This window comes from Peromyscus maniculatus, chromosome 4 (assembly GCF_049852395.1).
Source record: "Peromyscus maniculatus bairdii isolate BWxNUB_F1_BW_parent chromosome 4, HU_Pman_BW_mat_3.1, whole genome shotgun sequence".
NCBI classification, from domain to species: domain Eukaryota; kingdom Metazoa; phylum Chordata; class Mammalia; order Rodentia; family Cricetidae; genus Peromyscus; species Peromyscus maniculatus.
Genome location: NC_134855.1, coordinates 51,497,311 through 51,524,482, shown reverse-complemented (window position 1 = coordinate 51,524,482; position 27,172 = coordinate 51,497,311). Strand labels below are relative to the sequence as shown.

Here is a 27,172-nt window from a genome sequence, read left to right as displayed (position 1 = left end):
CTGCTGAGCATTGGCAAACACCAGGTTCATTGCTCACTATTATTATTCATTAGAAACAGTATCTTTGGTATGATGTAATACATTAAACCTTGTGCTCAGTATCTTAAAGAACTGGCTCTTATAAAAATGTTCTTATGAGAACATTGCTAAGATACCCCTCTTACCACAATTTTTCTCTCCTACATGTTTTCAGTTTATTGTTTTGTAGCCATTTTAGTTCTCAAATGAGAATTTGAAAGTTCTCTACTAGATGAGGGGCTTTTCTGGTGAGATTAATTCTGATACTATCAGTGTAATTTTAGATATGATGTAAAATATATCAACATTTGTAACATTCAGCTGATAACACAGTTTGGTATTTTGACAGTGCAAAATGTAATAAATGCATCCACTTAAATTCTCTAGCTGGCCCTATCCTTATTTCAGTGTCTTTCTTGCTTTTGAAAATGATCAAATAATCTCATCCCAGAATGAGTTGTAGGCTTGAGTTTATAGAAGAAAAAATGGTCAAACCTGGAACTCGGCTTGCTAAGGATAAGCAGTGCTCATGCTCTTTTTCCTTCTAATCTTGTCTTAAGATTCATTCCCACAGTTTCTACTCATGAAGGAATTTTTCTAGAACTGTGTTAGTCTTTAATTTTATTCCAAAAATAAATTTTTCGTCCTGTAAACAGTCTTTAGAAATGAAATCTGCAGTTCAGGAATGCCACACATTCTTCTTATTTCAGGTGCCTCATGCTCCCTCAGTGCTACAAATATTTTCAATTCAGTGTCTCCTTTGGTCAACAGTGTTGCTAAGATACTTCTGTCATCACAGATTTTCTCTCCAACATGTTTCCAGTTCATTGTTTTGCAGCCATATTGACTGTCAAATGAGGAAATAGTATTTTTAAAGCCTTTCTTTCTTGGGCAGCCATTGGATTTCACTAATAGCTGTAAAACAACAGTACATTGTTGTGCAGCATTTTCTTTATATTCGGTGTTCCAACAGTACACAGAGGAGGCTGGAGTAGTGGTTCTCGGCCCGTTTATTCGTGCTTCCTTTTCTAAGCACTGTGTTACAGGGATGAGAGCAGTCCTGGTGGTGTTCCCTCTGTCAGCACCCTCCCGTCTTCTCTCGGAGCTGGGAACACGTGCTGTGTCCTGGACTGAAAACACGGGTTTTGCCTGCATGCTGTACATGCTACGTATTTTTACTCGGTCTCCCAATATCTCTGCTCGGAGAGGTGCTCTTCATCATTCCTGTTTTAGGAAAAAAGAAACAGACTTACCTACAGTCCCTATGAGAGACTCATCTTAGATCTGTTATTTCATCCCTTTCCTAAGACCTTAGATCACTGTTAAGTTGATCTGAGATTCATTTATGCACTATCTGAGTCAAGAGCCAAATTATAAATAACACTAAGCTTTACTTACTTTAAAAAATAGTTTAGCCGGGCGTTGGTGGCGCACGCCTTTAATCCCAGCACTCGGGAGGCAGAGCCAGGCGGATCTCTGTGAGTTCGAGGCCAGCCTGGGCTACCAAGTGAGCTCCAGGAAAGGCGCAAAGCTACACAGAGAAACCCTGCCTCGAAAAACCAAAAAAAAAAAAAAAAAAAAATAGTTTAACTCGTTATGGGAAAGTGGTTAGGCCGACTAAGCCGCAGCCTCCTGTCTACATTATTTCTGCTAAAAGACTGTATGAGGTGATCCACACTATACGGTTGTTTGCTCTTTGAGAGTGTTTAAAGGCACAGCCGTCATGGAAGGAGACAGATCTAGACAGAGGGATGGAAGGAAGTGAGCTGTCCAGAAACTCCCAGAGAGGGTGGAGCAGCTTGAAGGGGAATGTAAACAGACCAGTGGACAAATACAGGCTTTCTTAGAAAATGAGATTGGGGACTAATAGGGTGAAAATACCTATTATCTACTAATATGTACTCCTAATATAATTAATTCATGAAACATGTATTTATCTCTTTAATATCTGGCCCTTGTGAAGATAGCATGTGGCCCTATACTCTGTTATTCACCAATTTTACTGGTGAAACCACAGCATATCATACTCAGTGAAATACTTGTTGATTGAATTTAATTCATGAGTGCTTATTATTGCAGTTGTATGTATTAGACATTTCAGTATCCTTATTTAATGAATTTGTGGGGTATATAAAATATTTCTCAGGCTATCTGATTTCTATTCAATATTATATATTTTTTAAATGAACTCATCTTAATTTATGTAATTTCTATATTGGTCAATATAGAATCTCTGTTTAGGCTTTGTCCATACAATTGGAATGGCTTGCTGTCCTATACATTATAATGTCTATTTGGTGGGGTAATGGAAAGTTTACACATTTTTTTGTTTTGTTTTGTTTTTGTTTTTCGAGACAGGGTTGCTCTGTGTAGTTTTGGAGCCTGTCCGAAGTTTGTAGACCAGGTTGGCCTGGAACTGAGATCCAGGCTGCCTCTGCTTCCTGAGTGCTGGGATTAAAGGTGGTCACTACCACCGCCGGCTAAGTTCACACATTTTGAAGGTAGCTTCTTAGTTGATTAGCTGACTACTTTTTTAATTGATCATATTGGAGAACAGTCTTATTTTCATTCAAGAAACAGGAAAAAAAGGTGTAACAACAAAAAAGATGTTCAGCTTAGTAATACTTCTCCCTAAAACTCATGAAAAAGGACCACATGTGACTAAGTACAGTCAACATGTCACGATGCCTGCCTTAGGCAAAATCATGGTTTTTGGTTTTTGTTTTTCCAAAGGCTTTTAAAGTGCTAGGAGTTAATTGTCAAGATTATCTGCTTTAATTTGGACTAGAATGTCCCCCAAGGTCCCATGTATTGAAAACCTGATCCACAGCCATGACAGTATTGGGGAGTGGGGAGCCCTTAGCAGATGGGGCTAACAGGAGTTAGGTATATGGTCTAGAGGGGGATGTTAGAACCTAGCTAGCTTCCCGGCTGCCATGAGGTAGACTGACTTACTGTGCTGTCATAAGCTCAGAGCCGTAGACCAAGTAACTGAGCCAATGCCTCAGAAGCAGCGAGCCAAAGTAACCCTTTCTTCCTTGTGAATTGGGTCTTAGATGTCTTGTTGCAGCAGCAGATAGATGGCTAGCACACTGACCATTTTTCTCTGAATGCTGTAAACCAGTTGTCAAGCTTAGAACTCAGACGGGATGGCTCTTTTCATCTGTGACTATCTCTGCTGATGGTTCTCTGTCACACTGAGCCTCACTTACAGTTCAGTGTCAGTCATGTCCCTGTACCTCAGTGAAGTGCAGCAGAGAGGAGAAAGGCAGGGTATGACATCATGAGGCCTGCATTTTCATTGTGGCTGCTTTGATTTTCTGCTTCCAAGCAAATGCCTTAATATCAACGGATTTTCCATCTGAAAAAAAGTATGTGAGAACAGAATGAAATAACCTGTGTGACAAAAATTCTTGTGGAATCTTAAGTTCTGTAAAAGAGCCCTGCTGTGGGGCAGCATAAAAGCTGAGCCTGGATATTGTTTTGAGTGAGTGGATTGTCAGAAGAATACAGTAACTACAATTCTTATGAAGGAGGACTAGAATGGGATTACTGCCCTGCAGGTTACTTCTGGGTATGGAACATGATTATAGAGTAAGACTTGGGGCAGAAAGATTTTTCAAGGACTCCCCCATGCACTCAGGCCTGTTCTATTGCCATTCATAAACCCAAAGGTAAATACCACCTGTCTTCCCAGAGCAGCAGCTTTATGGAGTGGTGATTGAAAACACCTTTGCATTAAACATGCTTGGATACATTCCGGGTTGTGGAGGACGGTCCCCTGCCCCTTCTGCATGCTCATCCCTGTTCACCAGCCTTTGCTGGGAAGGGCATCTTTGGGGAAGATAGTGAGGTACTACCCCCCCCCCCACCAGATGACCTTCATAGCATTTGATCAGTTTAGCTTCAGATCTCCAGGTGCTCAGACTGTCTCCCTATAATGTCCTTTGTAGAGAAGGACATCAGTGGGTAGGTGCTTTTAGATAACAACAAAATACCATGAAAAGAAGTTACATCAGACTTTAATCTTTTCTTCTGCCTCATGAGGGCCTGTCATTTCAAGCTGACTTTCTATATATATTTTTTAAATTTTTTTGATGAATTATTTATTTTTATTTTATGTGCATTGGTGTTTTTTCCTGAAGCTTATCTGTGTGAGGGTGTTAGATCCCCTGGACTGGAGTTACAGACAGTTGTGAGCTGTCATGTGGGTGCTGAGAATTGAACCCAGGTCCTCTGGAAGAGCAGCCAGTGCACTCAGCTGCAGAGCCATCTCTCAGTCCCTTCTTTTCTTAATATACCATTCATATGCAGGCCTTGATTTCCATGAGACACCACACATACAAGTAAAAAGTCTAATGACTGTCTCTGGCATGAAGGAGAGCGTCAAAGTTAAGGGTCGCTAAAGTGTTCTCTGGTTTCATTAAGATCCTTTGAACTGGAAGAATTTCATAAGATAAAATATTGTGGATGTGATATAAGAGGTTTTTTTTTCAGGAACTTCCCAAAAGGAAGCTAGTTTTATTTCTTTTGGGGGGTGGTGGCTTATTTCATCTTAAAGTTTGTAGTCCATCCAGAGAAGTCAGGTCAAGATCATGGCAGGAACCTGGAGGCAATAGTGTATGCACAGGCCGTGGTGGAGATTTGTTTACTGGCTTGCCTGGCCCGCTTTATACCATCCAGGACAGCTGCTTAGGGATGACACCACCCACAGTGGTCTGGATCTTCGCGCATCTAGTTTTCTTTCTTAACCATCATTATCTTGCTGTAAAGCATGCAGCATAGTAGAGTCACAGCACAGAGGAGTGTACATCGAGTGATCGTGTCTGAATTGTGTTCCTAAGGACCCTTCTTTGTGTATCAGTGTTTAAGGAAGTGAAACTTGTGCCTTCAGACCTCTCTGACCATTGCCATATAAAATACTCTACACTATACATAATAAATAAATAAATCTTTAAAAACATACTCTACACTAGCATCACTGCTGTCACCATCTCCTCTAACATGCTCCTTGACTTGACCAAACATTTAAACATGAGACATGATGTACCTTATCTGTTTAGATATTATGTGAGGTTTCGATCAATATTAGGTTACTGCTACAGGGGCTGTGTAATGAAGACTGAGTTAGAAGGGTAATCCGACTCTTGCAGTGACTGAGACATTAGCAACCCAGCAAAATGGAAGCTTCCTGTGAAACATAAATATTTATTAATCTGAACATGACTTAAGGAATTTAAGACTCCTAAACTAGAATTCTCTAATATCTGACTTAAAAGTCCACTTGGAAATTTTGGTTCCACATGTAATCTGATAGACACCGCAATCCACATATAACAGTTGTAAATGCCTAGTGATATAATGTGCTTAAGAGAAATGATTTAGGATTTGTACTAACCTTTCAGTAATTCATGTTAAAAACAGACATTGTGAGAGCAGGTGGTAGTGGTGCACACCTTTAATCCCAGCGCTCAGGAGGCAGGGGCAAGCGGAGCTCCACAAAGCGAGTTCCAGGACAGCCAGGGCTGTTAAATAGAGAAACATTATCTCAGAAAACCAAAGGGGGAAAATAGATACTGTGAGAGCCAAGGTAGTCAAGAACAAATTTAAGAATTTGAAGTCCTGGGGATCTGAACTCAAGCCCTGTTTTCACATTTGAAAGCAACATGGCCTTCAGCAAGATTCTTAGTCTCTGAGCTTCTTTCCTCATCTGTAAATGGCAGTTGACACATCTGTCTTATTTGTTTGCTTTGATATCTAAATGACATCATGCATGTAAAACATTAACCACTACATGTTGTTGGTAAGTACCTCGGGATATCGTCTACTCTTGTCTCTCCTGGAGAAAAATTAGACTGCAGGTCTAATTCAGGGGACGAAGGTAAGACCCATCTGAATACTGGACTGAGATTTGTGTGAATTTACCAGCCTTTGTGTTATAACTTTCCTCGGTGTTTACAGTCTGTAGAAATTGCAAGACTTCACTATACTTGAACCAGAAACTTTAATTCCTGATCACTCAAAAATTAATCCAGTTTCACAACTCCCCCAAGCCACAGGGCATGATGGCTAGAATACTGACATGAGGTACTCTGGGGATAGAATTCTAATTTAACATGTGTGTCGGACCCATGATGTACGTAGCCAGAATATTACAGAGAAGGGTTCCTTGTGTTGCATTAGGTCCCTTAGGAAAAGGTATTTCTAGAGAACACCCTTGCCACAGATGAGTCCTGACATTAAGTAGTTGCAGATTTATTCCTTTGGCTTAAGCTTTAGTCCTACCTAAAGAACAGACACTTATGAAAAAAGAAGCATAATCAGTCATTTGTATTTGGTATATGTGCTGGTTGGTTTTTTTTTTTTTTTTTTTTTTTTTTTTTTGTCAACTTGACAAGCTGGAGTCATCTGGGAAACAAGAACCTCAGTTGAGAAAATGCTCCCATTTCATTCGCCTGTAGGCAAGTCTTTGGGGGCATTTTCTTGATTAAGATTGATAGGGGAGTGTCCAGACCATTGTGGGCAGGCCACTCCTGAGCAGGTGGCCCTGGGTTGTCTAAAAACGCATACTGAGCAAGCCATGGCGAACAAGCCAATAAGCAGCACTCCTCCATGGTCTCTGCTTCCATTCCTGCCTCTAAGTTCCTGCTCTGCTTGAGTTCCTGTCTCGGTTTCTTTCAGTGATGCACTGTGATCAGGAAGGGATGTGTAAACCAAACAAGACCTCTCCTCTCCAAGTTGCTTTTGGTTGCGGTCTTTGTCACAACAACAAAAAGTGGACCAGGACAGTGTGAATAATTTGTTAAGACTTTTTTTCCCTGTAAGCAGGACTTGATGAGATTGCTCAATCTGAGCATAAGGATTTTCACAACTTAAAATTGCCACAGTAGGGTTAGATTACAATTAGAGATTGCTCTTGCTTACAGCAGTGGTTCTCAACCTTCCTAGCACTCTGACCCTGTAATCCAGTTCCTCATGATGTGGTGATCCCCAACCATAAAATTACTTTGATACTACTTCATAACTGTAATTTTGCTACTGTTATGAATCGGAATGTAAATGTCTGATATTTAGGATATCTGATATATGAACCCTGTGAGGACCATGACCTACAGATTGAGGGCTCCTGGCTTACAGTGTGTCCTGAAGTTTACATAGTATAAGACAGCAGCCTTGGATTTTTAATTCATGCCATAGTCACATAGAATACAGCCCTAATCTCAGCAATAAGGGCCTTTGAGTACAAGGAAAGAAGGGGAAACTTCCCACTTACTGGTTACTTATTGGCTCAAAATACTGGCAAATTCTTCTCCCATATATCTCATTTAATTGTTGACAGTGTTGTATTGTTGCATACTTTCAGTCAGTTTACATGTCCGGAAACAAAGACTTGACCCAGGACATTCCCCAGCCACTTAGTGATGGAGTTAGAGTGAGCATTTGTGCGTGGCTCCGTGCTGCGCTTCTGGTTCTAGTGCACTTGGTGAGTGTGGGAGGCCAGCCCAGCCCAGGTCCAGCGTCCACAGAGGACAAATAACGGGGGGGGGGGGGCTGTCTGGGAGCCTTTGATTTCCAGCAGTGAATGCAGCACTCCTTCTCCTGCCCTCCTCACTCCTGCCCATTGCTCCAGTCCTCTGTACTGCAGGACAGGCACAGGGAGAAAATGCAGGCTGGGAAGCTGCCCCTGTTCCGTCCTTCAGGAGAGTAGTTGTGCTGCCTTAGATGAACCCCCAGAGATACTAGTTGGTGTCAGGGATGGGCAGAGTCAGATCTGAAGTTAGTTAGGCCAGAACTCCTGCTCTAAGTGAACGCTAACCCCTGCTGGTGCTTCCACCAAGAAAGAGCTCACAGACCACGTGTACCACAAGTTTGGATCCCGCTGAAGCTGCTCCCTTCTGTTTCACGTTACGGGGTGAGACTGTCAAGCATGTGTCCCCAACACCCCGAGCTGTATCACCTGCGCATATTGAAGGTAACAGAAGGAGCTTGGAGATTAAAGACGTGGGTTCAGATCTCAGACCGTCTACTTCCTGCTGTATAACTGAAGGAGTCACTAGTTTCTTCTCCTGATGATAGGATTGCCTTGTTGCATACTTCTCAGAGTTGATGATAGGATTGCCATTGTTGCATACTTCTCAGAGTTGGTGTGACAGCCGTGGAAAGCAGTAAGCAGTGTTGCAAAAAGTATTTCCTGCTGACTACATCCTGTCTCCTTTCCTTCCCATTTTTCAGACCCTTCTAACCTTGTTTCTTCAGTTGGCATTCCTGTCATTATAATATGCCTTGGAAGAATATGATTAGAGCTAGACACTGGGCATTGGGTAAGGGCCATAACACAAAAGCGAAGTCTAGTTTCCAGGCATGCTGTATGGTATGGACCAGGGTTTCTTAAGCTTTTTCTGCTTGCAACTTCTTTCCACCTAATTTATACAGAATCTTGGGTATATAGACATATAAAGTAAGTATATAAATGTTTGATTTATTATATATTTATAAACATTTATATACTTATATGTTAATATATTACTTTTAAAATTTAATATAAGTATATACTTACTGTTAAATCACTGATAATAAATCATCTAAAAAATAATTCATATATGTAATTTACCATTTCTTAACAAGAAAGGCAAATTTACATGCCAATGAGATGGCTGTAATTCTTATCTAACTCAGTATAGTCCAAAGACACTGATTTGATACCTCCTGAAGAATGACTGTAGGAAGTCATTTGTTTAATTAAACCTTTATGTTTCTATAAGAACAGAAAACTTTGCCATACAGTAAAAATACTGTGATTCCCAATATACAGTGTGTTTACATAGCAGTCTTTGGCATTGCAAGGTATGGCCACTTGCGTGGTAAGAAGTTCACATGTGCAGTGAGACCCTGGCCTGTGGTAAAGTCATGCTGTGCAATGTAGGGAGACTCTACCAGAAACACCTCAGATTTAGAACACGCATGAAGTATTTTATGGCATAGTGTTTGTGGTAGAGATGTCCCATTTGTGGCTAAACACTTAATCTCTGCAAGTTGACCAGTTGTAAGTTTCTGCGTTGTCCATTGTCCACTGCACAAAGAAACGTCTCTGATGAGGTCTGAGAGCTGCACTGATCTACATACAGGGGGGACATATGAATTTAGAGAGCGGTTGGATACTGTGGCCACTTAGCAGAATAATAGTAGTAGGCTCACCCCTGGGGCCTGTGAGCTCCCAAACCATAGGTTCTTGGCCAGATTTACAGTACCAGGCACACACTTTCTCTTCTGGAATGGGCCTTAAATTCAACCAAAAGCACTTGGATTACCCCATACCATTCATGCTACTGCTGAGATCACAAGCCTATCTTGCCAGGCTGGTTGTTAATAGTTCACAAGGTGAATGTATTATCTTATCGTTAATAAACAAGCAAAGGACTTCTAGGTTTACAGATGAATAAGGTCACACCTCATCAGTTTAAGTTTTCCAAGGCTTCCTGGAGGAAGGAGTATTTGGATTGAGCCTTGAGGTTAGCATCTCCTACTCCATGGTCTGCAAGTTGAGCTTGAGGAAACATCAGTTACTTCTCCTTTTCTTCACTGTTCTCATTACTCTTCTTTCTTTCTTTTTTTTTTTTTTTTTTGGTTTTTCGAGACAGGGTTTCTCTGTGTAGCTTTGCGCCTTTTCCTGGAACTCACTTGGTAGCCCAGGCTGGCCTTGAACTCACAGAGATCCGCCTGGCTCTGCCTCCCGAGTGCTGGGATTAAAGGTGTGTGCCACCACCGCCCGGCTTACTCTTATTTCTTGTCTGTTACCAACCTTTGAAACTGAAAGTAAATAAGCAGATGAACCACCATGAACAGAAAAATAACTCCCCTCAGATTCCATAGTTCCTCTTGTTTTCTCAACTGTGTGGATATACCATACTGTTAGTAGCTCAGCTCTACTTTCTCCTAGCTGTCCATGCAGCTTTGGGGATTTGGTTTTTGTGGGTGTTAATTCTCTGGAATACAAAATGAAGATAATGTATGTGTGCCTTACAAAGTTTATCTGTGCATTCATGAGATTGTATATGTCATCAGCAGAGTACCTAGCACATAAGTACTCACTGACAAATTACAGCCATAATTAACAGTGCATTAACTATTACTTAACAAGATAGCAGTGGCCAGATACATGTGAGCATAATGATGGACGTTTGTCTAGAACATCAGAGCATTGGTAGTGGTTCAGAGTTTCAACTTCGCTTACTTGAAATTGGTCCCCAAAATTAATGCGAAGTAGCGCAGTTGTTCTCAGGCATAATACTGGGCAAGCCTTTGGCAGTTATGTGATACAGTTCTTTGTGTGTGTGTGTGTGTGTGTGTGTGTGTGTGTGTGGTTGTACATACATACTCACCCTACAATGCTGTTTTCTATCTCCTTTAAGAGCTAGTTGCTGCCCATGCTGTAATTAACCCAGCATGTCTTGATTAATAGAAAAATTAAGAAAAACAGTAGAACTCTTTAATAAACTTGATCTTTAGACAAAATATTCACTTTACCTGACCATTTATTTTTCTGGGCAAGTGTGTATTTTTGTGCATAGTTGAATTTTAGTTATTTTAGTTGAAACTCAAGGGTTGATCTTAACGTAATAGAAACTTGGTCAGACTATTCAAGAAAAACAAAACAGACAAACCCACCTGTGGTGATATTGCATTCTCCAAAATATTGTGCACCCTAATAAACTTATCTGGGGTCAGAGAACAGAACAGCCACTAGATATTGAGGCCAGAAAATGGTGGCACACGCGCCTTTAATCCTAGCATTCTAGAGGCAGAGATCCACAATGAAACAGCCAGGTGTGGTAAAAAGAGCCTTCAATCCCAGGAAGTGATGGCAGGAAGCAGAAAGGTATTTAAGGTGTGAGGACAGGGAACTAGGCTGGTTAAGCTTTTAGGCTTTTGAGCAGCAGTTCAGCTAAGATTCATTCTGAATGAGGACTCAGAGGCTTCCAGTCTGAGGAAACAGGATCAGCTGAGGAACTGTCGAGGTGAAGTGGCTGTGGCTTGTTCTGCTTCTCTGATCTTCCAGTGTTCACCCCAATACCTGGCTCCAGGTTTGATTTTATTAATAAGACCTTCTAAAAATTCGTGCTCCACCCACCACTTGGGTTACACCTTTAGTTGTTTTCTTTACTTAGGAACTTTCCTTTATATGTTGTTGAAAGAACAAATACCATTCTTTTTGCCTTTGGGGTCTTATTTTTTTTTTTTATCTGATGCCTACTAGGGACTGGGTTAACATGACTCTCAGCTGAACATGTCCAAGGAGTTAGTCCTCACATAACAAATCATTTATGTCAGGCAAGAAAACTTTTTTCCAGTGTGTTTCCTCTCAGTAGTGTTGTTTTATAATCTCCTATCGATCATCTGAGGCTGAATTTGTGAAATTGAGCCATGCATAGAGTAAATGTTAATGTCTCCCTTTGTCTTTTTTTTTGAGATTTATTTATTTATTATGTGTACAGTGTTCTGTCTGCATGTATGTTTGCAGGCCGTAAGAGGGCACCAGATCTCATTACAGATGGTTATGAGCCACCATGTGGTTGCTGGGAATTGAACTTAGGGCCTTTGGAAGAACAGTCAGTGCTCTTAACCACTGAGCTATCTCTCCAGCCCCTCTTCCTTTGTCTGTTATTTACTTAAATTTCTTTTAATACAAAGAATCTGGGAATATAGTGTGGTGGGAGATACTTGACTAGCATGCCTGAGGCCCTGGATTAAATTTCCATTACTATTAAAAAAAAGAAGAAAGGGGACTATATATACTCAAGAAAACAGAGATTAACTGGGCCTGTTTTCAAGTCAGTCATGGGGCTGGAGAGATGGCTCAGGAGGTAAAGTACTTTCTTTGTAAACATAAAACCTGAATGTGGTAGAGTATGTCTGGGCAAAGGATCAGAGACAAACAGAGCCCTGCTCCTCCCGAAGCTCATTGGCCAATAAGACTGGCCAAATCAGTGAGCTCCGCATTCATTGATGATGCTATCTTAGAAAAATAAGGTGCTATACCTTACCAACAGTGACAGCCAACATTGATCTCTGGCCTTTACAGGTGCACACGCGCACAGGCACCAGTACCACTCATTACTTCCAATGTTGTAATATAATTGAAGGACGTCTCACATCTCAATTAAATTAGAATTTTCAGTGGAATACCTTGTCTATTTTATGAAATCTGAGATAATGTGTAGTAGTTAGTTGACTGAATTTCTGGTTTGGTTTGATTTGGTTTGGGTCTGCTCAAACCCAAGTCTTTGTACAGTCCAAACACATGCTTCTCTGCTAAGCTACAGCCTCCAACCCCCAATTCAATACAAACTTTCAGATTCATCATAAGATTAATTATGTAGCAAGCACAAGGAAACAGATGGGAGATGGTTAGAGAACCCAAATGGGAAAGCCTGAAACTGTGTATGATGGCGCACACCTTTAATCCTGGCACTCGGGAAGCAGAGGCAAGTGGATCTCTGTGAGTTTGAGGCCAGCCTGATCTACATAGTGAGTTATAGAGTGGCCAGGGCTATACAGTGAGACCCTGTCTTGAAAAGGGGTGTGGGAGGCAGACTGAATTTCTCATAGCCCCTTAGGGAGCTGTAGTCATTGCTCTTGAGTAGAACTGGGTTTGAGTCTCAGCCAGCAGCCCCTTTTCTACAGTTGCAGACAAACAGACCAGGGTCTGGTGAGCACAGCCACACTTCATCTGGGCTCTGTGCAACTGAAGGACTAGTCTTAGCTCCCTTCCTCTGGCCTCAAACTCCGAACAAAAAGTATTGAGGCTAGAAAACTAGCTTATTGATGTTATTGATTAAGTGTAGATCTACACCAAATACACACAGTGTGGGCCAAACTACACTAGAGGATATCAGCATTGCTGCATGTATGCTTTCTATTGTGGATGAAAATGCAAGACTTAAGTTCCTTATCTTTTTCATCAAAATATGTAGCCATTCTTGTTCATCTTTAATAAAACTGGATTTTAGTTAACCAGCCTCACCACAATGCACAAATAGGAAGGCTGGATTCACCTTAGTAGAGCAGCTCACACCTCACCTGGCACCAGAGTTTTTGGTTTGGTTGGTTTTGCTCTTAAATAAAAACCTGGTGCTGTGTGCTAATTTTCCTCTGCCATTATTGCATGACTCAGTCATTGCTCATTACCTTCCTGCATAATTTTTTTTTCTTTCCTTGAGACAGCAAGAAAAATCTTGTGCGAGAGGAGGGGGCACCGGAGTGAGTTGAGGAACACAGCACTTAAATACTGTTGCTGGGTTTTCATTGGTTGTCTCGTCTCTCACTGTGGCCAGTCTAATCGTGCTTCCTCCTGCAAATCCCTCCCTCCCCGCCCCCTCCTGCAAGTGAGTTCGCAGGCTGTCTGTTGCTAGCGACTGACTGACTGCAGGCTGTATGTAGGCATCTCTCATTCAGAATGGACCTTGCTATACTGAGCAGAGAAGAAAGCTTTCAGCAATGTGTTATTTGTCACAATTGACTGCCTTTTTAAAAGGACTCCCAAAGAGAGATACTGCATGGTCTGTGTGTTAGCACAGACTGATTTCCTCTCCAGACTCTTAAGTTTCCAGAAGCTTAAATATAGAGCCCTGTTAAGAAAGGAAGAGAGAATTTGTGTGGTGCTCGGCCTTGTGAAGAACTGCTTCATCACCTCCCGCACCTCCTGGGCTCTGGCGTGTGGCGTGGCCGCTGTTCTCTAGGTTAGGATTCTGAGCTGGCTGCAGCATGCTCATGCGTTAGCTGAGTAGAGTTCACCGACAGTTACAGCTGCTGCAAGGTTGTTTTTTGGTTTTTGGTTTTGTTTGTTTTTCATTCCTTTGAATTCCAAAATGCCATCCAAAGAGTCTTGGTCGGGGAGGAAAACTAATAGAGCTACAGTTCGCAAACCAAAGCAAGAGGGCCGGCAGCAAGATTTATTGATAGCAGCCTTGGGAATGAAACTGGGTTCTCAAAAGTCGTCTGTGACAATCTGGCAACCTCTGAAACTCTTTGCTTATTCGCAGTTGACATCGCTTGTTAGAAGAGCAACTCTGAAAGAAAATGAACAAATTCCAAAATATGAAAAGGTTCACAATTTCAAGGTAAGAATGTTTGTTTCTGGCCTTTTCCTATAAGGAACGCTCAGTACTTAGAGTGTGCAATGTTAGAGGCTCGTCTTCTGATGCCTTTGAAAAATTAGGATGATTTGATTGAAATGTTCTTGCTATTCAAGGAAAGAGATGTCTAAATCCCGGTTTTATTTAAGGAATGGCTGGATAGAGCTCATAGAAATCCAGCCCCATTTTCTCAGGCGCTGTGCTCATGCTCTCTTGAATTACTGTGTGCACACTGGTAAGTCTCGACTGACATGATCAAGGTCTCCTAATCATGAGTTTGCATTGCATGTATCTGTGTTGCAATGTGTCTAAGTACCTTGGTTGGCGAGTTAGGGGATTAGATCTTACATATTCAATTCTGGTTAAAGGCTTTGCTGTAGCAGGCATGTGCAGTTGCATCTGGAGTGAGCAGATGGTATGCATTTCCCATAGTTTCTGTCTTTTCTCCTCCCTCCATTAACAAATTGACCACGATTAAAGGAGAATCGCTGCCCTGTGACCACAGAGGCTGTGACTGGCAGCTTCCCTTCACTTTCTTGGTGTTGGCTTTCAGCCTGCATATGTTGTTTTTAATTACTGCTGTAACATGTTTTATGCAGTGTACCTGAATCTTCTCTTATGAAGATGATATGTGTGTTGGTCTGAGATGTGTCTAGATGTTGCCTGTACTTCCTGCATGGTATAAAGCCTTGCATTCCAATTCAGGCAGTATGCAAAGTGAAGTCATGTGTAAAGAGACCTAGTTACACTGAATAGGCAGATGAGCCAGCATTTCTGTGGTAACTTCCTAATAGTCAGAAGTTGTCTAAGACTCAAGAGTATTCAGTTTAGACAGATTATCATTAATGCTCATGTTAGAATGGAAATATTTGTTTGCAAAAAGGTGTTAGAGCTGAAAATTTCTCTTTGATCTGTTAATTTATTCAACTTTTTTGAACATTTATTCAGCATATAGAATGTACCAGGCTCTCTCCCAAGTGACTTCATCCCAGCTTTATAAACCACCCTGATTTTTAACACCAGCATTTATTTTGCTCATGCTAAAAAACAAAACACTATGCCTCAATGTACTCCACATTTTCTATAGTGAGGAATAGAGTGCAGTCTTCAAACCACTTGGCATTAACCATATGGACCTTACTTCTCAACTGATAATTTTGCTTTAAAATGGAACTGAGACAGTTCAGCAAATTAAAACTTGACAGAAAATGGAAATCGTGTGTACATCCAGTCTTAGCCACATTATAAACCAAACTTAACCTCTTATAAACCAAAAATAAATAAATAAACAAGTAAACAAGCAAATAAATGCTGCAGGCTACTGAGCTTGAGTGATTTATAGCCTGGTCTTACAGGACTTTGACCACGAAAATGGCCCCCAAAATGGCTATTAAGTTTGTAAGCAAGAATCATCTGCATGTTCTAGAAATTCTGGGACTTCCAAGGCATCTTCAAAGAGGTTCAGTCAGGTTTACTAGCAAAATAGGCCTGTGAGATTGTCATTTTAGTGATAAATCGGGTTCTGTAAATGCTTTTTATCATTATTGTTTGGAAGTTGAAAAATGTACAGAAGCAAGCATATACTTTCCTGTCTCCTGCAGATACATCTTTTAGTTCTTTTCACATAGCTTTATAAGAAGTAAGTCGTGTGTGTGCTGTGTGACCGTGTGACCCTCGCCCCCCAGATCACTATAAAGATGCCCCGGCTGGAGACTGAGCCTGGAACCTTGCACACGCCAGGCAAACCCTGTGAGCTCACCCCTAGCCTGGGCATACTTGTTTTTGTTGGCTTGGGTTGGGTTCTTGTCTGTTTCGTTTTAAGCACATAAAACGTGGGAGACTTCTTCCTTCTCTGGAGCTAGACGGTGAGGCCCAGCTGAGACTTGCTCTTTAACGCTGGCCTTGTTAGGAAGGGCCTCCTGTGAGCCAGGGAAGCATTCTCCGTAGTTTTAGGATCACTAACTAAGAAGGCCAGAAGTCTCAGAATTTGACTCTTCCTGTTATAAATAACTCCATTATTTTTAAAATGTGCCTGTGGAGTAACATTATTAAACAAAAAAAGAAAAAAGGGTCATACTTGACTTCAGAGAATCTCCCCGGAAGGATTCCAGCCCCCAGCAGGAGTTCACTCCCACACAGATGCTGGCTTAGAAGGGCACTGCTTCTTGTACACATGTGCAGTCAGGTCTGCTGTGGGAAAACTGGAGTGTTTCCATGATGATTGTCAGTCATGTGATCTGCCGGTGGCTCTCTCTGAGCGGCGTGTGTTCAGAGTAACCTCAGGCCCTCACAAAGCCCCTTCGGTGGGCTTTTCTCGCCTGCCTCTCGCCAGCCTCTTATGTAATGCTGCCTGGTGGGATGCACAGCTGTCGACTCTTATTTTGGGGTGAATCCAAGAGCACCAGTTACCTTTGGTGAAAGCATTCACCAAGGCGGAAGCCATTCAGAGCAGCTGGACCCTGGGATTGGAGATCACAGGGAAATAAAAAGGGAACTGTGCTGTTATGTAACCTTTTCTCCCCCTTTCCCCTCCTGCCTCTCCCCTCCCTTCCTCACCTCTCCCCTCCCCTCCGTCGTTACTTACATCATAGAAAGCTACTATATCTCAGGGAGTTATCATTTCAAAGATAAATATACCACATTCTATAAAAGCTATTGTAAGATGTCAGTATAAATTTGAGCATAATTCCAAAAATGCTAGAAGAAGGGATTCTGGATGTTTTTACCAAAAAGTAAAATAAGCTAAATGTCACAGGAGACATGTTTATCCTGATTTGATATTAGACATGTATATGTATGATAACATCACATATTACTCCATAATTTTCATTTTTTATTTATAGTTGATACATAAATTTGTACATATATATTAGGTACCATGTGATGTTTCAATATGTGTATGCATTTTCTTTTAATTAACATAAAAATTGTATAGGTTTTTTTGTTTGGTTGCTTTTTGTTTGTTTGTTTGTTTTCGAGACAGGATTTCTCTGTGTAGCTTTTAGAGCCTGTCCTGGAACTCACTCTGTAGACCAGGCTGGCCTTGAACTCACAGAGATCCACCTGCCTCTGCCTTCCGAGTGCTGGAATTAAAGGCATGTGCCACCACCGCCCGGCTAGTTGTATGTATTTTTAACGACTGAGCTTCTTTTAGGGATGACTCTCTTCTGAGCTGTGAGGTGGTGCTGTGGGTACAGGTGCTTCCTTGGCTCCTGGCTGACGGTTTCATGTCTGGGACCTACGCCGTGGAAGGATCGAGCCAGCTCCCCATGCATGCCAGAGTACCTGTGTCTCCAGAAGCACACACTAAATAAAGTGAATTTTTAAAAATGCTTTTAAAAAAAGTATTACTCCATCCTAATACCTTATGTAGAAAAAACAAAAAAATGTTAAAAGCAAAACAGAAGCAGTCAGCTGCCTCACCCTCCACAGTCATTGTATCCTACTGTCCCAGGCTCCGGGAAGAGCACTAAGACAGCCTTTGCCCCAGGCATTTGCTTGTGATGTGTACCGTTGCTTAATTAGCCTAAATGCTTAATATCTCTAAACCTCTCTATAGTAGAAAACTTAAGTTCCTGGTCCATGGAGGCAAATGATAGCCACTACTTTTATATTATGACATATTACCTCTAACTGGTTATTTTTTTTCTGCATTTATATCAATTAATTCATTTATACAGAAGAGTGACTGAATCCTGACCTACTTCCTAGTAGTCGAGATCACAGTGTGATGGAGAGCCTTCGATGATCCTGGGGGCTCCCACTCAGCTCCCAGGTAGAGTGGGGTTTACATAAGAATATTTGAGTTTTTCATGTACCACAGAGTACGATGAAATCCTCTTCATTTTTTATTTCCTCCCATTTGAATTATGAAATGTTTTGTCTAGTTAATTGCTTGATTAAAAAAGTTGTATGACATAAGAATCAGTATTAGACAGAGTAATAACAGAAACCTGGCCACACCAGCAACTTAAATACTTGAAGAAAAACGTATTAGCAGTTCTAAAGCTGGGGCATAGCTTAGTAGTAGAGCACTTGCCAAGCACGTGCAAGACCCAGAACTCAGTCCCCAGCACTGCACAGAGAAATTACAGTGAATATGTACTTCAGGATACGACTTTGGTTTATTCGTTAAGGTGGTAAGTGGCTGATTTTAGTTCCACATACTACTTGCCTTCTGTATGCCAATGGGTGGTGTCAAGTATTAATAGATTTAATGTTGCCACGTGCAGACATGAATCCTAAAGTGTGAATTGGTGATATAATTCAAATAACACCATCGCAGGAGCCTTACATAACAAGGTTAGTGATTCAGTACCCTCTAGATGAAGACATTTTAAGCACGTTGCCAGCAGACAGTGTCCTGCCACTTGGTAACCAGAAGGGCAGCAGTGGCCACACTCCCGCTGAAGAGGTCTTCCCTCTCCCTCTAGATGCTCACAGACCTGGGCCCTCTGCTTCCATTTGATACGTATCTCAGAGGCGTTTGTCTCTCTGACTGCAGTCATGTGCCTCCCCATTCCCTTGTTCTGTGCCCACTAACCGTGTGACCACCTTCTCTTTCCTTCTGCTCTTCTTTCCCTTTGTGCCATATCTGGGAAAGTGCTGGCAACTGGTACATGTTTAAGAAGTGATGACTGACTGACTGACTTACTGAGTACACAGTGTGATATAGTGGACCTGTAATTTTGAAACCGATTCTCGTGACAGCAGGAAATTTCAATACACAATCGTTCTCAGGACCTGTATTGTTTTAAATTAACCAAATTTTCAGACTTTTGAAAATGAAACAAGAACTATGATAACATCATGTTTTAATCTCTGTGCTTTTTTTTTTTAAATGTTGTGACTGTATAACTATATAGCCTCTTCTCAGCTACATCTAAAATGTAGCCCAGGCTGGCCTCAAACTCCAGCTCCTTCTGCCTCATCTTCATTAGTGTGGTTAGCCTAAAGTGTCTCATTAATTTTTGGCAGTAATGTACTATCCTTTTATGGATATGAACATGGAGTATCCCACATGAGATTTTAAAGGAATCGTTTTTCTGCAAACAGGTTAAAGGAACTGCAATGTATATTTTATATTAAGCACACTCCCTCTCTTCTCACTTGGAATGTGGGCCAGAGACGACAAAAATAGTCAAGATCAGTACATAATGGGGTTCTCCCTGCCTCTGCAGTCAGACAGGGAAAGGACTGGTGAGCAGAAACTGGGCGGTTTGAAAAGTCGCCTGTAAGGTCCCTGTAAGAACTCCACTTCCGCTGCTAGCTGGCATAGTGCTCATCGGATGTTGTGAGACCCCAGAAGAGTGAGCAGACAGGACTTGGCCTCCGCCGTCCGCCTCTGCTGTTGGAAGCCCGTTGTACTTTCCTGTAGTGGCCTCTCTGCTGCCCGGCACGACGGCTCTCCTATTCCACCTTCTGCTGCCCGGCACTACGGCTCCCCCTATTCCACCTTCTGCTGCCCGGCACTACGGCTCCCCCTATTCCACCTTGCCGATGGTTTAAAGGCTGAGGACCTGGTTCTGATACCCCAAGTGCAAGGCTAGATCATTATGATGATCGGAAAGATTGTGCCTGTCATTAATAACCCGGAAAGAAGCATTTTGCAGGAGTCCTGGTGCCTTGTGTATTATACTTCACAGCCATTTCATGGGGCAAGAGTTATTCTTCCTAACTCAGAAGCAACGCATTATATCCATATTCTCACAAACCATTGCCTTTTAGAGATGGGTTTATTTTTATTTCATGTGTTTCTCTGAGTGCCTCCTCATATGCATGTGCACCACATAAGTACAGAGCCCTCAGAGGCCAGAAGAGGGCGCTAGACACCCCGGAACTAGAGCTGGGTCCTCTGGAAGAACAGCCAGCGTTCTTAACCACTGGTCCATCTCTCCATTAGTCCTAAGATATTTTGTAGTCTGGTTTTATTTTCCCAAGTCTCACAGTTTTACTTCCCTTGTTGACACTGCCTTCCTGGTACAAATTACCTTTTGTGAAGGTATTTAACAATGTTTCTTATTTCCCCACTCATATTTGCTAGAATATTATTTTTAAAATGATCTCATTGGGACAGATAAGTCTTAGAAACAGCCTCTTGTTTATAGAAGTCCCTCCCACATCTCTGTGACCCAGAAAAGATCTACTCTTGTGTACCCACGGTAAGTCACTGTTAAACATACTAAAAGAGAAGCACATTAACAGTCTTGAAACATGTTGGCCACAGTGTTTCTCAGATCTGAAAGCAGAGCGCTTCAGCTTCCCTGGCATGTTCTCCATTTTCTCATCCCTCACCCCTCAAGTGTTTGTGAGCAGCTCCTACATGTGTGCTCCCCTACCAGACATACGAAGGGTAGAGTAACTGTCACGTGATCCTTGGGGAGCAAATCCCAATGTGATGAGTATACATAGAACATAATGTTTTCTGTGTGAAGATGTATGTTAAATACTTTACTAATGCCCTCTTCCCCAGAATTCAGTGTTCAGTGTGTGAATGTGATGTGAAATGGTTGTGGGACATCACACTTCTGCTCTTAGTGTGTGACAGCCAGAAGCAAGCGTGCAGAGCACAGCTAGAAATGTCGGAGTCCTTTACAATTTGGGCAATGTTCAGTTTTGAGTCTTGGTTTTTGAAGTTGGGGTTTTGTTTTTGTGAGAAGAACATGAGATCTACCTTGTTAAACAAGTGTGCTTGCTATTAACTAGGCACCACACATAAGTGGATGTGTAGTTTGTCCTGGTGGATGGGCATGTGTCACTTAGCACAGTGTCCTTCAGGTTCATCTGTATTTATCACAAGGAAAAAGTTCTCTCTTTCTAAAAGCTAAATAAATATTCCTATGCTGGGTGGTTTCTGTCAACTTGACATAAACTTAGACATGTCTGGGAAGAGGGAATTTATTTAAGGAATTGCCTCCATCAGATTGGCCCATTTCCAAGTCTATGGAGTACTTTCTTGATTAATTATTGATGTGGGAGGGTCCAGCTCACATTGGGCAGTGCCACCCTGTGCAACTGGCTTTGTTGGTGTGAGAAGGCAGGTGGAGCAGCCATGAGGAACAAGCCAGTAAGCAGCGTCCTCCATGGTCTCTGCATCAGCTTCCTGCCTCCAGCTTCCTGCCTTGCTTGAGTTCCCACCTTGGCTTTCAGTAGACTGTGGCCCAGGATATATATGCCAAAACATATCCTTTCCCTAAGTTGCTTTTGGTTAGTGTTTTTATCACAGCAATGGGAAGCCAAAGTAAGACTATTTTATTGGCTATATACCCATTTTCTTTTTTTCTTTTTTTCTTTTTTTTTTTTTTTTGGTTTTTCGAGACAGGGTTTCTCTTGTGTAGCTTTGCGCCTCTCCTGGAACTCACTTGGTAGACCAGGCTGGCCTCGAACTCACAGAGATCCGCCTGCCTCTGCCTCCCGAGTGCTGGGATTAAAGGCGTGCGCCACCACCGCCCGGCTTACCCATTTTCTTTATTCATCCATCCATGAATATTTAGGGTTTTTTTTTTTTTCCATACCATGGCTGTTAAAAAAATATCTCAAATGTTACAGTTAAAGCTGCTATTGACACCAGGTAGTGGTGGCACATGCCTTTAATCCCTGCGCTCCGGAGGCAGAGGCAGGAAGATCTCTGCGAGTTCGAGGCCAGCTGGTCTACAGAGCGAGATCCAGGACAGACACCAAAACTACACGGAAGAAACCCTGTCTTCAGAGGCTAAAGATATTTCTTTGAGGTCCTGACTTCAGTCTTTTGGGGTATATACCCAGAAAGAGGATTAATCTTTTCGGGACCTGCAATGCTGTTTTCATTAGCAGCTAAACCATTTCGCACCATTCAGGGCTGCCAGCTTCTCCACGTTCTCACTAACGTTAGTTGTTGTAGTTTTTGGCAGCAGCCATTCTAACCGGTGTGTGAGGTGGTACCCACTGTAGTTTTGATTGGCATTTTCCTTGTTATTAATGATAGGACATGATCTTTTCATGTATATGTTAGTCACTTATATATCTTCCATTCATAAATGCTTACTCAAGCCTCCCATTCTTCTTTGAGGTGAGGCTCACCATGCTTCCTTTTCAGCTTGCACTTGAGCTCCTGTGACTGCCCTGAGCCCTGAGTAGCAGACTCGTGTGTGCTCGCCCCCCCCCCCCCAGTTTTATCCCAAGAATCCAAGGTAGAAGGAGAGAATCAGCTCACAGACGTTGTCCTCTGACCTCCATATGCACGCCTTGGCAGGTGGGTCCCCCACCATGTATGTGCACGAACACCAATAATAATAAATAAAATTAAAGTGAGTGGTGGCTTCGCCATTCAGTGACAGGAAAATATTCCAATATATTCTGATACTAACTCCATCAAATATGTAGTTGGCTTGTGTCTCCTGCCATTCTGTGAGCAGTCTCTCAGCGTTCCTTCCTGCTTGCTCTTCCTCCTGCCTTTCAAACTGCCTTTGAAGCTCCACCTCAGACGTTCGAAACGCCCAGGCTCAGTCAAGTTCACAGAGACATCCTTTCCTGGGGCCATGCAGGTTTGCTTGGATGCTGACTGTGGGGCCTCAGTGGTTTGGTTTGGTTTTTATTTAACTACATGGATCTATTTAAGAATATTTACCATTTGATAGAACAGTTCTGAGATTTTTCTTCGTAAATCTTAGGAAGCCCAAACCAGACTGCCAATGAATGTGTCACATAATCAGAAGTCCATCATTAAAAATGCTCTACAACCTGGGGGGCTTAAAATGCCACCAGAACTCTGTCTTCCAACTTTGAGCTTATTTTTAGGATCATTTCCATGGCAGGATGGTGGCAGAGGCATCTTGTCAATGTTTGGCCTGTTGTGGAGAGACAGTTTTGTGAGGCTGAAGCCTGGCTCATTGCCTGATGGTATGTCCGTGTCCATCTCTGCGCAGCCGCTCCTGCCAGGAGGATAGGATGCTAGCTGGCCCAGATCTAAGTCATTTATATTCAATGAAGTAGTTTCTATGGCAAGGACTATCACTGGAAGTAAAGGTAACGTTCTTCAAGAAGACTATTTTACAGTATACACACACACACACACACACACACACACACACACACATACACACCTAATAACAGGATCCAGACACATAAAGCAGCAACTGGGCGGCAAATAAAGACAGTCCCCCTCACAGAGAGTTCAATGATGCTATCAGTGGTAGAGCAGACAGAAAGGGAGGGGCATGGGAAGCTTTAATCAGCCAGTTTGGTCTCATTGATATTTATAAAAGACTTCATTCAGTAACAGCAGAAAGTATATACCTTTAAAGTGAATATGCAGTTGTTTTTTTTTTAAAAAAAAGAAAACTAATTGGCCAAGCATGGTGGCACCCACACTATTAATCTCACCACTCAGGAGGCAGAGATGACGGAATCTCTGTCAGTTAAAGACCAACCTGATCTCCATAGTGAGACCCTGTCTCAGTGAATTAATTAAATCTAGAGTGATAGCTTAGCAGTTACAAATACATACTGCTTTTACACGGGACCCAAATTCTGTTTCCCGCACCTAAGACAGGCAGTTTGTACCTGCTTTTTACTCCAACTCCAGAAGAATTGATGCATCTGGCCCCATGTGCAGTGGCATTCATTTGCACATATACACATGCATACACATAATTAAAAAATAAAGCATCTTAAAAAAACTTTTTTGAGATTATATTAGAAAATTTCCCTCTTCCTCCCTCGAAACCCTCCCATGTAAACCACCCCCATCCTCTTTCAAATTTATTACCTCTTTTTAATTGTTGATATATTTATGTTTGTATTTGTGTGCTACATATATATGGTGTGTGTGTGTGTGTGTGTGTGTGTGTGTGTGTGTGTGTGTGTGTTCCTAAATACAACCTCCCCAGTCTGTGTAATGTTACTTGTAAGTATGTCCTCAGGACTGACCATTTGGTACCAATTGGATAACCACGTGGCATGCTCCTCCCTCAGGAAGACTGTTTCTCACTTTCAGCATTCTTTGGTTGCCATAGTTCTTTTGTAGGGCTGAGGTTTCCTGAGCCCCACCCACCCACCCTCATTAGTATGTTTGTTGGTGTTGTACTAATTCAGGTCATGTTTAGGCAGCCATGTTGGTGAGGTTTCATGGTTGTAGGTTCTCTGGTATCTCTCAGGAGACACAATCTCACAGCAAACTCTGTTCTGGCGCTTCCTATCATCCTGCCTCGTCTTCTCATGACTCCTGAGCCTTAAGTGCAGGACCAGTGTTGGAGATGTGTCACTTGGGTCCGGACTCCACAACTCTGTGTTTGTACTGCTCGTGGTTCTAGTTTCTTTTCTTACTGTCCTTACTATTGTAACTGAAAGATTGGTTGTTTTTAAATATTGATTGCTGTGTTCAATTTTACCACTGAATTGAACTCTCAAAATACACTATTGTTTTATGATGTTACATTGGATTTTTGATGATTTATGTATTTTTATTTTATGTGCATTGGCGTTTTGCCTGCATGTGTGTCTGTGTGGGGTTGTAAGATCCTCTGGAGTTGGAGTTACAGACAGTTGTACGCTGCCATGTGGGTGCTGGGAATTGAACCCAGGTCCTCTGAAAAAGCAACCAGTGCTTTTAACCGCTAAACTATCTCTCCAGCCCCATACATTGGATTTTTAAAATATTACATTATTTATTTTATGCTAAGGGTAGGAGACATTTGAATGCCATGGTATAGGAGGACAGTTCTCTCCTATCATGTGGGTCCCAGGATCAGATTCAGGTGGTCAGGCTTGGCTGTGCTCCTAAGCTGTCTTGCCACCTACAACATCTGGCTTTCTTCAGCCTGAGCATCAATGTAGAGGGAATGCTATCAGGAGAAAAGGATGAAAAGTATAGGCTTTAAATGTCAGTGTTTTGAAATGAAAAGTGGTTTGGTTATATTTGTTGTTTGACTTTTTTTAAATTTTGTTTTGTTTTGGTTTGTGTAGCACGAATTTTAACAAGTCTTATTAATAAAAAAAACAAACCCAGGGCCAGGTATTGAAGTGAATGCTGAATGATCAGAGAGACAGAACAGGCCACAGCTACCTCACCTTGCCAATTCCTCAGCTGATCCTGTTCCTCAAACTGGAAGCCTCTGAGTCCTCATTCAGAATGGATCTCAGCTGAACTGCACTGTAGCTAGAGAGTTTTCTCTCCAGGTCCTGCCAAGTCCCAGCAGTCCCTTAACCCACTTATAAAATAAAATAAACATACAGACGCTTATATTATTTAAACTGCTTGGCCATTAGCTCAGGGCTCAGGCCTATCATTGTCTAGCTCTTACTCTTATATTCAGCCCATTTCTATTAATCTATACTTTGCCATGTGGCTCGTGTCTTCCTTGCCCTGGCGGCGGCTCCAGGCAGTCTCCTCCTTCCCTTCCTGTTCCTTTCATTCTCCTCTCTGTTAGTCCCACCTATACTTCCTGTCTGGCTATAGTCCAGTCAGTGTTTTATTTATTAACATATTTGCCATACAGAACAACCCACAGCACTGCACTGCTCCAAAGCCTAAAAGCTTAACCAGCCTAGTTCCTCGTCCTCACGCCTTAAATACCTTTCTGCCTCCTGCCATTACTTCCTGGGATTGAAGGCTCACTTTCTGGGATTAAAGGCGTGAGTCACCATGCCTGGCTGTTTCCAGTGTGGCTTTAAACTCAGAGATCTGGATGGATCTTTGCCTCCCAAGTGATAGGATTAAAGGTGTGAGTGCCACCATTTTCTGGCCTCTACATCTAGTGACTGTTCTGTTCTCTGACCCCAGATAAGTTTATTAGGGTGCACAATATTTTGGGGAACACAATATCACCACAGGTTTGGTTTGGTTTTTTTTGAGACAGGGTTTCTCTGTGTAGTCCTGGCTGTCCTGGAACTTGCCATGTAGACCAGCCTGGTCTACAGATCTGCCCACCTCTGCCTTCCAAACACGGGGATTAAAGGTGCGGACCGCCATGCTCTGCTGTTGTTTTACTTTCTGTTACATAATTAATACTGTGTATTGTGATTAAAAAATAGACAAAAAAGCTCAGGATGCTAACACCTGTCATCCTAGCACTGAGTAGAGATAAAGGAAAGTTATAAATTCAAGGCCATCCTAGGCTACAGAGTGAGTTCTAGGTAAGCCTGAGCTATATACATAGAAAGAACATGTCTCTCGGGATTAGTGAGTAGACAGACAGAATGACAGACTGCCTGGCCAGAATTCATAAAGAATTCTAACTCTATTAATAATACCCTGTATTGGTTATGGTAAATGTATCTATCTGTGTGTGTGTGGGGGGGGGGGTTGCAGGTATGTTTGTGTGTAGTTGCATGTATGTCCGGGTGTGTGTAGAGGTGTGTGCATATGCATGTGGAAGCTAAAAGCCAACCTCAGGTGTCATTCCTTGGATGCTATCCACCTTGTTTGGGTTGTTTTTGCTTTGTTTTAAGACCCAGTCTCTCTCTTGGTCTGGAACCACGAGGCCAGGCTGTCTAGCCAGTGAGCCCTGGTAAATTCCACAGCGCTCACCACACCTCTGCCCCCGTACCGGACTTGTCACGTGGTTCTAGGGACTGACCCGACAGCTCAGCACTTTACTGCTGAGCAATCTCCCTAGGCAGGGAATGATTCTTAGCAACAGCGTTAGTAATAACTCACTAGTTTCTCCATATTCAAAGTGCTGTTTCATAGGCCATTTAATAGAACATGTTTTATAGTGCCTATCATGTGGGAGCAGAGCTGAGACTGTGTTACCCCAGGAGTTGTCCTTCTGGTAAAGCAAGGCTGGCTGCCATAGGCTGGCCATGCTGTATCAACTCTCTCTGTGACTTACTGCTTATAGTCAGGACATTATTGATTTGGGTAGGCCAATGTCAGTCTGGAGGGACTTTTATGGTACCTCTCTCATTTTTGAATGGCTTTCCCAGTCTTGAAATAAAAAGTCGCCAGTCTTCTTTCCTTTGTCCTGCTGATGAGATTGATGCTCTCTGTGTGCATTCCCCATTTGTGCAGTTAGGTCCACCCCTGTGCAGACCCTGCAGCCCCC

General features: G+C 42.2%; 1 protein-coding gene and 1 long non-coding RNA gene across 11 annotated transcripts in view; one reads left to right on the top strand and one right to left on the bottom strand.

The window, feature by feature from the left end:
* The window catches only part of Chn1 (chimerin 1), a 159,359-nt gene that overhangs the window by 99,892 nt on the left and 32,295 nt on the right, over positions 1–27,172 (top strand). For 7 of the 10 annotated variants that reach the window (XM_076569689.1, XM_076569691.1, XM_076569693.1 and 4 more), the window contains one exon: positions 14,058–14,135. The exons of 1 other annotated variant lie outside the window; for it this stretch is intronic. In XM_076569689.1, the coding sequence (XP_076425804.1) occupies positions 14,058–14,135 (78 nt within the window). Of the gene's footprint in view, positions 1–13,410; positions 13,832–14,057; positions 14,136–27,172 lie in introns of those variants that run through there. 2 more of the 10 variants (XM_015988146.3, XM_006972441.4) reach the window with 2 other exon arrangements.
* LOC143272890 (uncharacterized) lies at positions 623–8,120 on the bottom strand. The gene is made up of 3 exons (XR_013050520.1): positions 7,976–8,120; positions 2,974–3,379; positions 623–1,242 (listed from the first exon to the last, which is right to left on the bottom strand). It is a non-coding gene; the product is annotated as an uncharacterized LOC143272890 (long non-coding RNA).